General features: G+C 39.8%; 1 protein-coding gene across 2 annotated transcripts in view; it reads right to left on the reverse strand.

Annotated features, from left to right (window-relative positions):
• HUNK (hormonally up-regulated Neu-associated kinase) overlaps positions 1-14863 on the reverse strand; it is an 88872-nt gene that overhangs the window by 42939 nt on the left and 31070 nt on the right. For both annotated transcript variants that reach the window (XM_038388163.2, XM_038388162.2), the window contains exons 2-3: positions 13408-13700; positions 3706-3761 (exon numbers count right to left, since the gene is read on the reverse strand). In XM_038388163.2, coding sequence (XP_038244091.1) covers positions 3706-3761; positions 13408-13700 — 349 coding nt within the window. The remainder of the gene's footprint in view (positions 1-3705; positions 3762-13407; positions 13701-14863) is intronic.

Here is a 14863-nt window from a genome sequence, read left to right on the forward strand (position 1 = left end):
AAAAAATAAAAAATGTTTTGGTTAATTGAAGAGCGATGACCTAATACATTCATCTGACTTTGAAAGTTCCTGTTTACTCATGCATTCCAATGGGAACTGAATTCCCAGAGTCTTATTCCACATCAGACTGCAGTCCCTGCCCCAAGGAGCTTAACATAAGTTATCTCTGCATATTCATGAATACAAAGGAGAGCTTAATTCTCCAAATCTGACTCATTGGCACTCAGAAGCCCTTGCTGGGAGGCATCCATTCAATGACAGCCTCTGCTGAGAGACCTTTCATAGTTATGGAGATATAAAACATTTCATTATCATGTATCATCTAAATGAGAGACTGCACAGGGGAGTCAGGAGGGGCAGATTCTCTTGTCCACTGAGGCCATTTTGTGCCGCACAAGCAACACAAGTCAGTCTTCAACCAGCCAAAGACAGCTGGTGGAGAATTTCCCCTACACAGAAGGGAAATGTGAGGGCATGGCCGGGACAGGACAGGGATCTCCACTACACTCAATCCTCCACTTGGTGTAAGTTAGAGCTGCCTCTGTGCCCTAACCTGGACCAGGGCCAGGGGTTCTGAATCAGGGAGCTGCAACCAGTTTTTTCTCTGTTCCACCCAAAACGTAGCTCCAATGGAATGACGAATCAAGGCCATAAGGTAGTGGTTCTCAATCTTTTTTCATTTGTGGACCCCTAAAAAATTTCGAATGGAGGCGTGGACCCCTTTGGAAATCTTAAGACATAGTGGGTCCGCAGACCACAGGTTAAAAACCACTGCCATAAGGGTTTCAGAATAAAATTTTCAGAAATACTTGTCTGTGTGTTGTAAGAGGTATGACAATTTCCTGCAATATCCAGGACAAAACTTACTGAATTAAGTTTAAGTAACTTAGGAGCTCATTGTATTAAAAATGTTTGTGTTGTTATGGGATTGTATGTAACTTGTCTAGGACACCGGACTAATCCAAACCTTGGGAAGTGTTATAAGCTTCAAAGGACTCAAATAATGGGTTAAGACAAGAACGAGCTGTTAATCGAGTAGGTTTCCTAGGAAATACTTGGGAGGAGGGAAATACAAATGCCCACCTCCTGACCTGATCTTTTGAGTTTTACCATGGGGATGGGACCTTTGTCTACAAATCACCTATTCCCAGGATCAAAAGGCCCAAACTACATAAAGGAGTAACTAACAGATTCATGGGAGTGCTTGTTCTGAGCTAAAGGAGTTATGAATGGGTAACCACAGGAAAACCCCGGGGTTAAGGTTTGAAGGACTGTTCACCAGACAGAAGCCTTGTTAGAGTGACGTAAGCTGATTAGTATGCATGTAGGTTCTTTTATTGTTTTTAATCCATTTTCTCTGTAGTGCTTTTACCTTAAGAGTAAATGTGCTTGATTAGAAAGAGCTGTGTGGTAACTAATGTGGCAATTACACTGTGTACTCTTTCTAAAGAGAAAAGTAAAGCAGGCTGGCTTAGATGCCTGACTTTGCTAGGGAATTTATAGTGAAGGCAGGGAGCTGTGTGGCCTGGAAATACCCTCATCAAGAGGGAGAGAGACTCATGTCTCCATGCAAGAGAGTCAACAGTTGGAGAGCTGGAAGCCTGAAAGTGGACATCCTGGCTGGATGATAGAGGGGGAATACAAGTGCAGTTGCCCTCAACTGGTGTCGCTAAGGTATCAGGACCCATCACTACAGGTGTCATATAAAGAATTGTTCAGAGGAGACATATTAGCCAACAGATTGGTGGATAACTTAAAAGATAACTCATATCTGTTTTGGATTGCTTCATCAAACAGTGGCCTTCTCAAGAAAATTAAATCCAAGGATTTCCTTATAGAATAGGAGAACCTGAAACAAGAGCTGTTTGGATTGACTGTAAATCTGCTTTTACTTTTAGTCTAATAAACTATTAATCTAATAAAAAGCTCTTTATGTTCTATAACATATACAGTTGGACAATGGGATTTAATTGTCTTGTTTTAAAAACACATACTGAGCACAATCTGCTACTGTTAAGATGTTGTTAGTTGTGAGGACTAGAGGACAATTTACTTTAATGCTAGCTAGTTTAAGGAAGATCTAAACATCTCCTTCCCTATCCTTTCCACACCACGCACTGTGAAGAGACCTTACTTATGCAACTGAAGCAAGTAAGACTGTGGAAACAGTTTGGAAATTTTTTCTTTTGTTTTGGCACACCAGTTTTATATTGAATATCAATCATCTGACTGTGTCTGTATTGGGATATCAAGTGTATGTACTGTTGGGTAATCAAACACCAAATAACAAGAAAGTTATAGAAATTCTTTAAATCCATCAGATGTTCTCATTACTGTGTTACAAACCATCTGGTCTCACTTAGCTGCTAAACTGAGATAATGGGTGGTATCCATCATTACTGATGAATAATTCATGGTAACATATCAATATCCTCTTGACCTGCAATTGAGGCAATGCAACATTTTGTTTTGCTATTATCTTTCCAGAGTTACTTGATTCACTAAAATGTAGTGACTAAAAAGTCATGGCCATTTTTCAAAACACTGAATTCCTAAGTGGATTTTGGATATTTTAAAATATATTAGCAGTCCCTTCTTGTTTGCACAGAGATGTGTATCATTCATCTAGATGAACTGGCGCACCTTTTGACCTAAGTTTAGTCAACACTTTTCATCAAGTTTGAGATGATGAAACCTCTCTTTCAAAGAAAGAGTGAAAGAAAGAATCTGGCTTCTAAGCAGACAACTAAAAATACTGCTGCTATAAAATGTGTAGGCATGGAAATAAATATAAACAGATGTTCTTTAATAAGGGGCATATTTTCCTTTCAATGCCCACATTAACATTAATGGGAGTTACACAGAGGCAGTGAAAAAAGAATATATTCATAGATGATTAATCTACAATCTCTCAGGACTTGAATGAATTAAGCACTGCATACAATGGGTGCCCTAACACAATCAAGAGTCCATTGTTGATTTTATTTTTTTAAACACGCTTCTAAATCAATTTCTCATCTGATTTTGGAAATGAGTTTACTGTATATAAACAGCTTTCAGAGTAGCAACCATGTTAGTCTGTATTCACAAAAAGAAAAGGAGTACTTGTGGCACCTTAGAGACTAAAATTTATTTGAGCATAAGCTTTCGTGAGCTACAGCTCACTTCATCAGATGCATTCGCGAATGCATCCAATGAAGTGAGCTGTAGCTCACGAAAGCTTATGCTCAAATAAATTTGTTAGTCTCTAAGGTGCCACAAGTACTGCTTTTCTTTTTGTATATAAACAGATGACCAAATGTTGCCAGCTGCTGTGTGTGTGCACAGCTCCTGCTGACTTCAGCAGAAGCATGTGCATCTGGGGGCAGAATCCAGCACTTAATAAATATGAAATTAACAGGGTAAAACAAATTATTTTTGTGGGGTCTCTTCAGTAATCCTTACTCTGACAATGCTCCCATTGATTTCAATAGCAGCTTTGCCTAAGTAAAGGCTGCCGGATCAGGCCTTTAATAAATAAATCTGAATTCACTGGAACATTTTTCACAGGGTGCTTTCAGCAACAGCTTGGATGCTATTTGCACTCTCTCAGAATCTCTCTGTAACACCATTATGTGTTGTCACGTGGAGGATTGTGAGGACTAAAAAATTCTCTTTATATGATTGCACAGATTTCAATTATTGGCATTGTCAAGAGTTTCATACCAATAAGCTTGATATTGTTGTCTTCATCTAGCAACAGATTTTCTATCTTCAAGTCTCTGAAAGAAATAAAATGTTTTGTGTGAGCATCTGAAATGATGAAACAACTTTTTGTCATTCTCAACTGTTTCTTTACAAGATTCAGAAATAGTAATTGATATTATGAATTATGGTAGCAGTGGACATGGTTTCATGGTTAAAGTTGAGTTGAGTTTTACACTTAAAGCATTTTGTTACATAAAAAGAGGCCGCTACCCTCTGATCCCTCTGAGGGTTGCCAAAAGAAACTATACCATCTGCTCAAGAAACTCCCTGAAAAAGCACAAGAACAAATCTGCACAGACACACTCCTAGAACCCCAACCAGAGGTATTCTATCTGCTACCCAACATCCATAAACCTCAAAATCCTGGACGCCCCATCATCTCAGGCATTGGCATCCTGACAGCAGGATTGTCTGGCTATATAGACTCTCTCCTCAAACCCTACGCTACCAGCACTCCTAGCTATCAGACACCACTGACTTCCTGAGGAAACTAAAATTCATTGGTGATCTTCCAGAAAACACCATCCTAGCCACTATGGATGTAGAAGCCCTCGACACCAACATTCCACACAAAGATGGACTACAAGCCGTCAGGAACAGATCCCTGATAATGTCATGGCAAACCTGGTGGCTGAACTTTGTGACTTTGTCCTCATCCACAACTATTTCACATTTGAGGACGATGTATACCTTCAAGTCAGCGGCACTGCTATGGGTACCTGCATGGCCCCACAGTATGCCAACATTTTTATGGCTGACTTAGAACAACGTTTCCTCAGCTTTCGTCCCCTAATGCCCCTACTCTACTTGTGCTACATTGATGACATCTTCATCATTTGGACCCATGGAAAAGAAGCCCTTGAGGAATTCCACCATGATTTCAACAATTTGCATCCCACCATCAACCTCAGTCTGGACCACTCCACATAAGAGATCCACTTCCTGGACACTACGGTGCTAATAAGCAATGGTCACATAAACACCACCCTATACTGGAAACCTACTGACCACTATGCTTACCTACTTGCCTCCAGCTTTCATCCAGCCCACACCACATGATCCATTGTCTACAGCCAAGCTCTATGATACAACTGCATTTGCTCCAACCCCTCAGACAGAGACAAACACCTACAAGATCTCTATCAAGCATTCTTACAACTACAATACCCAGCTGCTGAAGTGAAGAAACAGATTGACAGAGCCAGAAGAGTACCCAAAAGTCACCTACTACAGGACAGGCCCAACAAAAAAAGTAACAGAACGCCACTGGCCGTCACCTTCAGTCCCCAACTAAAACCTCTCCAGTGCATCATCAAGGATCTACAACCTATCCTGAAGGACGATCCCTCACTCTCACAGATCTTGGGAGATAGACCAGTCCTCACTTACAGACAGCCCCCCAACCTGAAGCAAATACTCACCAGCAACCACACACAATACAACAAAAACACTAACCCAGAAACCTATCCTTGCAACAAAGCCAGTTGCAAACTCTGTCCACATATCTATTCAAGGGACACCATCATAGGACCTAATCACATCAGCCACACGATAAGAGGCTCGTTCACCTGCACATCTACCAATGTGATATATGCTATCATGTGCCAGCAATGCCCCTCTGCCATGTACATTGGCCAAACCGGACAGTCTCTATGCAAAAGAATAAATGGACACAAATCAGTTGTCAAGAATTATAACATTCAAAAACCAGTCGGAGAACACTTCAACCTCCCTGAACACTCAATTACAGACATAAAAGTCACAATTATTCAACAAAAAAAACTTTGAAAACAGACTCCAACGAGAAACTGAAGAACTGGAATTAATTTGCAAACTGGACACCATTAAATTAGGCTTGAATAAAGACTGGAAGTAGAGGAGTCATTACACAAACTAAGAACAATTTCTCCATGCTAATTTTCCTCGTACTGTTACTCGCACCTTCTTGTCAACTGTTTGAAATGGCCCATCCTGATTATCACTACAAAAGTGTTTTTTCTCCTGCTGATAATAGTCTACCTTAATCGATAACTCTTATTAGCGTTGGAATGGCAACCCCCATTTTTTCATGTTCTCTGTATATCTATCTATCTTCCTACTGTATTTTCCACTGCATGCATCTGATGAAGTGGGCTTTAGCCCACGAAAGCTTATGCTAAAATAAATTTGTTAGTCTCTAAGGTGCCACAAGTACTCCTCGTTCTTTTTGCTGATACAGACTAACACGGCTACCACTCTGAAACCTATAAAGAATACAGTGTCTCCTTTCCAAAATTATAGCCCTTACCCTTTGGGCCTTAGATATCTACATCTCATTTCTTCATTGTCTGATAGCTGTACACAGACTTTCAGAGAGGCTGTCATATACTTAACAACCAGGTAGATACTGACCACTCGGAATTAACAGGGGCAAAGCACCAGAAAAAAAGTTGATCTGGTATTAAATCAGCAGAAGCAAACAGAATTTCATGCAGTATAGTGAATTGTCCAGTACTAAACAATACTACATCTCTGAACAGGGAGAGAAATGATTTGGAAGTTAAAAGGAAGTTTTAGGATTAAGACAAAGTATTAGCGAGAAAGAGGTAAGATTTTTAAAAAGGAGAGAGAATTGCTAGATGAAATGAAAGCTGAAAATCAGTGAAAAGCAGGCAAAACACCCACAGAAGGAATAAAAAAGCCACAAAGGTAATTAGAATAATGAGATAAATGAGTGAAAGAATAGAAAGACTAAAAATACATACAACTAAAGACATGTAAAAGAAATAAAGTTTAAGAAAAATAAAAACAGATAAAGTAAAAGTGACATAGGCAGAGAGAAAAATAAAGTAGCTAAAAATAGACAGGCTGTACCATAGAGTGCAGTCAGACCTGGTTAATCCATGCTGTTTACCCATATGTCTGCATTCTCAACAGATTTACCGGTAAGTGGTAACTGATCTAGTAGTCCATGGTAATTGATCTAGTAGTCCATATGTACCACTAATTTGTTAATCTGAAAGTTTTTTAAAATGCAGCACTGTGAACTAGATTAGTATACCTCTACTTAGGGCTTGCCTACACTTTAAACGCTAGTGTGTCAAGTGTAGACACTACCTACGCCGACAGGAGGGATTCTCCCATCACTGTAGTTAATCCATGTCCCAAGAGCAGTAGCTAGGTTGACTAAAGCATTTTTCCATTGACCTACCACTGCCTATATGGGGACTTATGCTGGCTTAACTACATCGCTCAGGGGGGTGGATTTTTCGTATTCCTGAGTGATGTAGCTGGGTCAAACTAATTTTCTAGTGTAGACTGGCCCTTACCTGGTGAACAATTCAGCATTTTGACAGTGGAAATGATTATTGCCTCTTTTATAACTGACAGCTGTTCTATTTCTTTTTAATCCTTCTTTGAAATAAAGAACAAAAACCCAAACCAGTAAAATCAGAAACCAAAGCAACACCCACCTCCCTGCCAAATCAAGCCAGACCCCCACAGTCATTTTTGCTTTCAGGGATGTGTACTCTGAGCATGTGAATGAGTAAGCCCACTCGGTGTACAATGACCCTGTTCAATATGCATGGAGAAGATGCATACACACCCTTGGCATCAGTCTTTTTGATAACAATATAGCAAATCTGGAGAGGGGTACGTTTGGAGAATATTTTAAAAGGAATATGGTCAATAGAAAGTGGTAGTAACTGAGGTAAGGTCCCTTCTTGTCCCTATAGTCTGTTTATATTTCAAAGGGATAGTTCCCAACAAGGATTTTTTCATTAATATTCCATTTTAGATTATTACAAGCATATCACTTAAAAAGTGATTGAAGTGAGTGGGGTTTTACTAAAGGAGATGCTGGATCAGGCCCAGTGAGTGCATGTTTCCTTTTTTAACCTCAGTGGATGAACCCAAAAATCAACAACAAAATGACTTTTAAAAACATCCAGCTTATTATCTACCAGCAAGTGAACTTTGGCTCCAATTAGTTAGACATGCCTTTCCCATCAAGTAAATTATGTCTGAGGTGCTGCAGAAGGAAGCAGAGTACCCCAGAGGAGCCTTGTCTACACTATATTTTTTTGCTGGAAGATGTCCCACCATTGCTTATGCTGTATGAGTGTTAGCATTAACATAGACAAGGCACCCGCCAGCATTTATACCACACAGACCTACTCTAAGCAGCGTTAGATAACATGGTGCTTAAGGCTCCAGGCAGTCTCTGGCATTTGACCTCTGATGCTTCAATGGAGCTGCAGTGGTGTTAGTAATGATGGGAAATTTTTCAGGAAAAGAGCCACACAGTCAGTGTGGGGCCCTTTCCTAGCAGACAGAGCACTTACAGAATAGAATATTAGTGAATGAATAGGTCAGTGCCTTGGGAGAGGTGGAGTTGACATGCTATTTATCTCTGTTTGATCACAGCTGGTTTTATGCCTGGCTTGGGCTCACCCTCCAGGAACAGGATTGACTGTTATTGCATTGAAGTTTCTGTATTGTTTTCTTTTGCTCTGCTCTGTTAATTCTGTTTTGAGTGAATGTGTGTGTCCAAATTATATCTTCAGCTGAGAAGGTTCATGATAATTCATTTGAACTGAGGACACTCAAAGCTGTATTTGTGAGAGAGAGAGAGAGAGAGAGCAGGAAAACGTATTGTGCTGATTTACAGAAAGTAAAAAACAAAATTAAAAACAAAACACACATCTAATCTACTTTGACCAAGGGTTCTTTTAAAATGGCCAAGACACACAGCGCATATACAACTTACGGAGGGACACAGAAACCAATCTGGCCCTGACTGAAATCAATGGGACTACCCAGCGTGTGTAAAGCTACGCACATACAGAAATCTTTGCAAGATCAAGGTCAATGTTGCAATTTTTGTGACTTTTGCGATTTTGGCAAGAGTTTCACGCTTTTTGGTGTGTTCCTTAAAGTCCAGGTTCCTGGAGTGGTGGCATAAGATTATGGGAAAATATCAGTTTTCATGTTTTGGTTTGTTTGTTTTTATACAAAAGTAAGTTTCCAGCCTTCATGAGTGAAAAGCTTGAACACACGGCCTGGGCCTAAAGGTTCAGAAACCAGGAGGCTTAAGTAAAAGAACCCAACATTCTTTTTTTAAATCTCCTGATTTTGCAGGGGCTGAGACAACACTTGGTGCTGGCAATACTGCTAGTTACTAAGGTCTAGAAATGGTAAGACCTTCAGCACAGACCAAGCTCTGTTACTGTAATACAGAGAAACAGAGTATATTTATATTTTCCTGCGCTGCAAAACTATGAACTTGCTGTCATCATTCCCTGTTTTTGAAAATACGCTTCCCTCTTTTGGTTTTTTGTTTGTTTGTTTCATGCATAACTTTAGGGCCAACTTTTGATACCCTTATTCCAGCCAGTAGTTCAAGTCTTTAGTTGAGCAGCTTAAAATAAGTTTATAAATATTCACTACCATTGCAGGTGTCACACAGAGAAACTCAGGCTTCTTTTGCATTTTATTTTTATGAGAGGTGGGGGAAGGGAGTCAATGTGTTTGCCGGAAGCCAATGGTTTGTTATCAGCAGGCAGCTGCAAAGCAATAGTAATGGTGGATGCATCCTGCATTACCTTTTCAATCACAAAATAAGAAAAGAACTAACCCAACACTAATCCACCCACCCTCAACCACTTTATAGCCACAAGAAGAGCTGGAGGTGAAATAGGCAGCAGATTGCATAGATATGTGTCAGTTATAATGCTTATGTACATTCCAAAGAGACCATTTTTGCTATCAAATAATATACATTGGGCCCAAGACCACTGAAGTCAACGTGGTAGTATCAGTGTAAGTGAAAGGGGAATTTGGACTGACATCCTTAAAGCAATGCTTAGTTTGTTAATGACATTGTGCTCCAACAGAGAATGACTAATGGTAACTTTGAAATATATCACAAAATAGAAAGACAAACCAGCTTTGCATTTCAAAAGGACACATTATTCTCTAATGCAAAGATTTGTCATAAATATTGCACCAGCCACCAGATTACTTGCACTTAAAATTAACAGGATGAAAGTTATCAAAGCTAACACATCAAGCAAGGGGTGTCAACGCATGAATCTTATGATGTCCTAAACAACCGAATTCTAGGACACTACCTCCACTCTTTCTCAATGTGCTCTTTTTTTTGGGGGGGGGGGGGTGGATGAAAAAATATAGATACTCCACTCCCATCCATATATGTTTCTCTTGTCTTCAACAGTTCTGATCTTTTTAAATTGCACAATCCTTACAGAAGGTCTGAATATATTTCCATGAAGAAGAAAGATAAAAAAAACAGGGTATACAGAAAGCTATCTTTGCTCCCAGTACATTATTAAATTCCTTTCTTTGACATTCTGACAGTAATTGCACTGAATAGGATTGAATTTTGTTCAAATTACTTTTAAAAGGTTGTTGAGAATTTCCTGTGGGATGCTGTTGCAAGCACCCAGGCTTTCACTTCATTTTCTTTGTTGTCCTTACGCTCCCAAGGGGCTTAATGTTCATCCTGGTTTTTGACAGCATGAAGGCCTGTGTAAACACCCTCTGAAAAGAGAAAGCTTCACCATATACTGCCATTTGGGTTTGTTTTCTTCTGTCAGAGGGAAAGATAAAGATTCCTATCTGAGTCATATTTGAGCTTGCTACTTGCACAATTTTAACAACAACCATCTCTTCTCATCATAACAATGATCACAATTTTTCTACACAAAGTTATATTTAAGGTATATATTATCTTGTATTCCTGTAGCGGCTAGAGAGTTCTCAGTGCTGGGTACACCTTCAGGAAAAGACAGTCCCTGCACTGAGGAGTTTACCATCTGCATCCTTCACCAGTCAGTATTGGCATCAGAAAGGTCTAGGAAGGAATGTGTCTATGGCAACACACATCACTTACAATACATATACACAAGCAATTTATTGATCTCTAAAATAAATGAGGCTGCTTGGAGTTTCTGAATTATAAACTGTTCGCATGTCACCCTACTCTTAAAAGACACATTTCCTTTGAATTCAGGGTCCCATATCTGATCCTGAGATCAGAGTGATTTCTTACCATACCGAGACTTTATCATCAGTGGAGCTGGCTAAATAATATCCATCAGATAGCTTAGCTGAGTTTCATTATAATATTTCAAATATGTTATTTAACTAATTTTTTTCACCCAGCTTACAGAACCGGGAAAATAATTTGTGAGTATATTCAGTGAATAATTTAGATGACAAATTTGGTGAATTTTTGGAACAAAATATTCAGCAATTTGCTTTAAATGCCCATCTCCATTCAAGAGGATGAATGATCAAAAGAACCAGCTCTGAAAGGGGCATCAACAATGTCAGCCCACATAAGACCCCAGCGGCTGTGTTTTCTTTATCAAACAGGGAATGTGAACACCCACAGATCACAGAATAGATTTGAGTGCTGCTATTTTTGAAACAGTTTTAAAAACAACAACAACAAGAGAATATTGTCATTGCATTCAGGGTGAGAATGAATCAGACTTCCGCACTCTTTCTTTCTTTCCTTTTTTATGGTTCTGATTGAGCAGTCTATTTTCAGAGCTTCTATAGCCCAAAGCCCAACAGGCTGAATGACAACTCCAGAGGCAGCTATTAGCATTTCTCTTTCTTATGCAAACAGAGATCCAATGCAACAAATTCTAATTATCCTTCCAGTGGACTTTCTTGTCTCTTTATGATACTCCAAATATCACATTCGTAATGAAAGACAAGTTATTGAATGGTTAAGCCTAAACAGAAAATACTTACAACTATACTGATTGTGATCCTGCCAAATTGTATCAGTTAAGCAGGTTTGGACTTGGTCACTACTTGGAGTGGTGTACTTGGTCACTATTATAGGAGACTTCCAAGGAAAAGCTATGGGCAGTATATTGGTACTAGTCATGCAGTAGGTGGCACTTTTTCTTCTAAGTAAATAGTAGACTAATGTCGGGACAGATCGTGCCCTCCAATATCTGCACGTCCATGCATGGAGCTCAGCCCCTCCATGTAGATGGGAATTTGGGTGGTTCCAGGGCAGCTCCCCTACTTTCTCTAGCCCCTGTGGAGAGTTCTCTGTGCAGAAGAGTCCTCCTCCTTTCAGTCCCATGAAACCTGTCTGGAAAAGTTAATATACCCCAGGTCGTATTTCCCCTCTTTGGGTGCGCTGCAGTCAGATGGTGCATAGCAGCATGACGCCCTTTGATGTGTGCTGGTGAGGAGTTGAGAGAGGGGAGATGAGGCCAGAGCCACCACTGAGGCTCTTCATGGATAACCTTGGCCTCCCATGAATCCTTGAGATCAGCCAGGTTTTGGAGCAGGAGAGGGACACAAGAGGACAGGAGAGGCACACAGCCCCTCACCCTCAGAAAAAGATGACACAGGAATCTCAGTGAGGAAATCCTTGCAGTTTTCCTCTCCCAGAGCCCCAACTTGAGACTTTTATCCTTGAAAGGCACAATGTGGACCTCAATGTAGTGTGAAGGAACACTGTGCTCCCTCAATTCCTGCCTATACTTTTAGAAAAAAATTTTAAAAATCAAGGCCCAGACCACTTGTGGCACTTTTCACAAGGGCAAGGACAATACTCCATGTTATGGCTCTATTTCAACTTGAGTCAGTACATTCAATTTACCTAATTATTGCAATGGAACCAGTAGAGGAAATAATTTTTCCCACACTTATTTTTATTACCGTAATGCTAGAAACTTCAGCTGAAATCAGCCCCCATTGTGCCAAATGCTGTATACACACACTGTAAGCCCCAAAGAGACTGCAACACAAATAGAAAGGACAGACAACAAGTGGGAGAAAGGAATTATATTTATCTCCCTTTTGACAGGTGGATAACTGAGACTTAGAAACACTAGGGCCCAGATCCTCTTAGGAGCCTATATACCTTGGAGGACCTGGGCCTAAGTGACTTGCCCATGGTCACACAGGAAATCTGAGGCAGAGCCAAGAATTGAACCTATATGTATGTATATTTAACAAGATCATCCTTCCTCTCTAACAGCGCTCTGCTCGATTCTTGCAATGCTCTTGCCATGCCAATTCTGGATTTATCCTCAGAAGAGATTGTGACATGGACTGAAATGTGCCAAGTTCTGTGTTTTGTTTTGATTTTTAAATCATGTGGAAATTTTGGGAAGCAAAACAATCTTATGGAGTGAGCCGAGAAGTAGGAACCAGGAACTACCATGTTCTAATTCAGTTTTAACTACTGGCTCAATGTGAGACTTTGGGCAAGTCAGTTGACCTCTCCTTGTTGCAGTATCTCATCTTTAAAGTGAGACTATACCTACCTACCTCCAGAGATGGCTGGAAGACAAGTTATGTTTGTACAGTGCTTTGAAGATGCAAAGCTCGAGATATAAAGAGTAGAAGTAGGGCCCTGCTTCAGCAAAGCATGTGCATAACTTTCAGTGTGTGAAATCAATGAGACTACTCATGCTTACTTAAGTTGCACACATACTTAAGAACTTTGCTGGGGCTCAGGTGGGCAGATGTTCACTATTGTCTAGGATAAGAGGAACATCAAGATTAGCTACAAACCTGAACAGAAAATTTTATATCAAAGTTTAAAAAAATAAATAAATAAATCTATCATCATTTAAATGCTCCTGGGTAAATTCTCACAGGCAGCTCTTTCTACCTTACCTGTGAACTACCCCGGCCCGATGAAGATGCTCCACTGCTAGAATAAGCTGCCTGATATATTTGCGTGCTTCGTATTCTTCCAGTCTTTTTTTGTCATAGATCTTGTGCATTAGATTTCCCCCAGGGCACAGCTCCATGACAAGGTAGTAGCTGTTTTCAGTTTCCAATATATCCAGCAGCTGAGCTATGTTGGGATGTCGGATCATTTGCTGGATCTGCCCCTCACGTCTCAGATTCTTGGTGACGTAGGTATCCTTCTTGGCTCTCTTCTTGTCAATAACTTTTACTGCCACCTGATAAGAAACAAAGGAGGCATGGTTGACATCATACAGACCAATGATTTATTAGCTCTGACCTTGTACAAATAACCTCAAAATAAATCAAGGGATGTAAGTACCAACTGATAAGCTGTTTGAGGCACAACAGCTAAGCACAGAGAAATAGCTGTTCTTTTTTCCACTGAGACCTAATTGCTTTCCCAGTTCCTTTTATGGGATGACAGACAAAAGTTGATACAAAGATATGGCTATCAAAGGGGCAAAAACACTTCTGTTAAGTGGACTTGAAAGCTTAGTCTGAACATGCTGTACTTAGTCTTCTTCTTGTCTATTTGCTCAGAAGTTTTTGAGGATGAAATTTACAAGCAACCATGAATGTGACCTTTGTAAGTGATTTAGACATGTGTATGGCATTGGGCTTACATTTTGAGATGTCACAATTCCAGCACAAGTTTCTTAAAAGTTAACCAAACAAGGAAAAGTAGCAGGTTAAGTTCTCCAAAATAAATATATAAATAAATAAAAATAAAAAAGAGCACCGCTTCCAGCCTCTGGTCAACCTTGACAATCTCTTTAAAAATATACACTTAAAACCACTCTCTCTATTACCTCCACAATACAATAACCACTTGTGTCTTCCACGAACAAAAGCCTTGGATTCATTCTATGATGCCATTGTTTTACACATTGAGAGGCACTGGTTCTATTTATTGTGTTGGCAGGTTCATTAAACAATTTGTAGTAAAAACACAGTCACCCCTTTAGTTGCTTTGTGTTTTTAGATATTTATTTAAATTCCTAAGCTTTCCCATTTAGACAGGGGGCTGCAAACTTCCAGGTCATTAGCACCAGCCAATTATTAAACAACGTATATCAGCTGAACAGCAAAAGGCTATGCTCAGTCCTTCCCTCATGTTCTACATTTCCTCTGCAACAACAGGAGTCATTTTAACTCATGCACTGAAATCAAGTAGCTCACTAACCATTTCTACTGCGACACTTGTTAACTTTTCAAAAAAAAGAGCTTGGTGTTGTTGCATGACAATGAATTTTATACGTAATTTATATGAAAGGTTCCTGTCTACATAGGACCAAATTCAGGCAAGTGTGTGGAATGTGGCATCTGTACCCTCAAAGTGGCATACACAGCTGCTCCACAAACAGCATTATTGTGTACT

The sequence above is a fragment of the Dermochelys coriacea genome, chromosome 1, assembly GCF_009764565.3.
Source record: "Dermochelys coriacea isolate rDerCor1 chromosome 1, rDerCor1.pri.v4, whole genome shotgun sequence".
Lineage (NCBI taxonomy): Eukaryota > Metazoa > Chordata > Testudines > Dermochelyidae > Dermochelys > Dermochelys coriacea.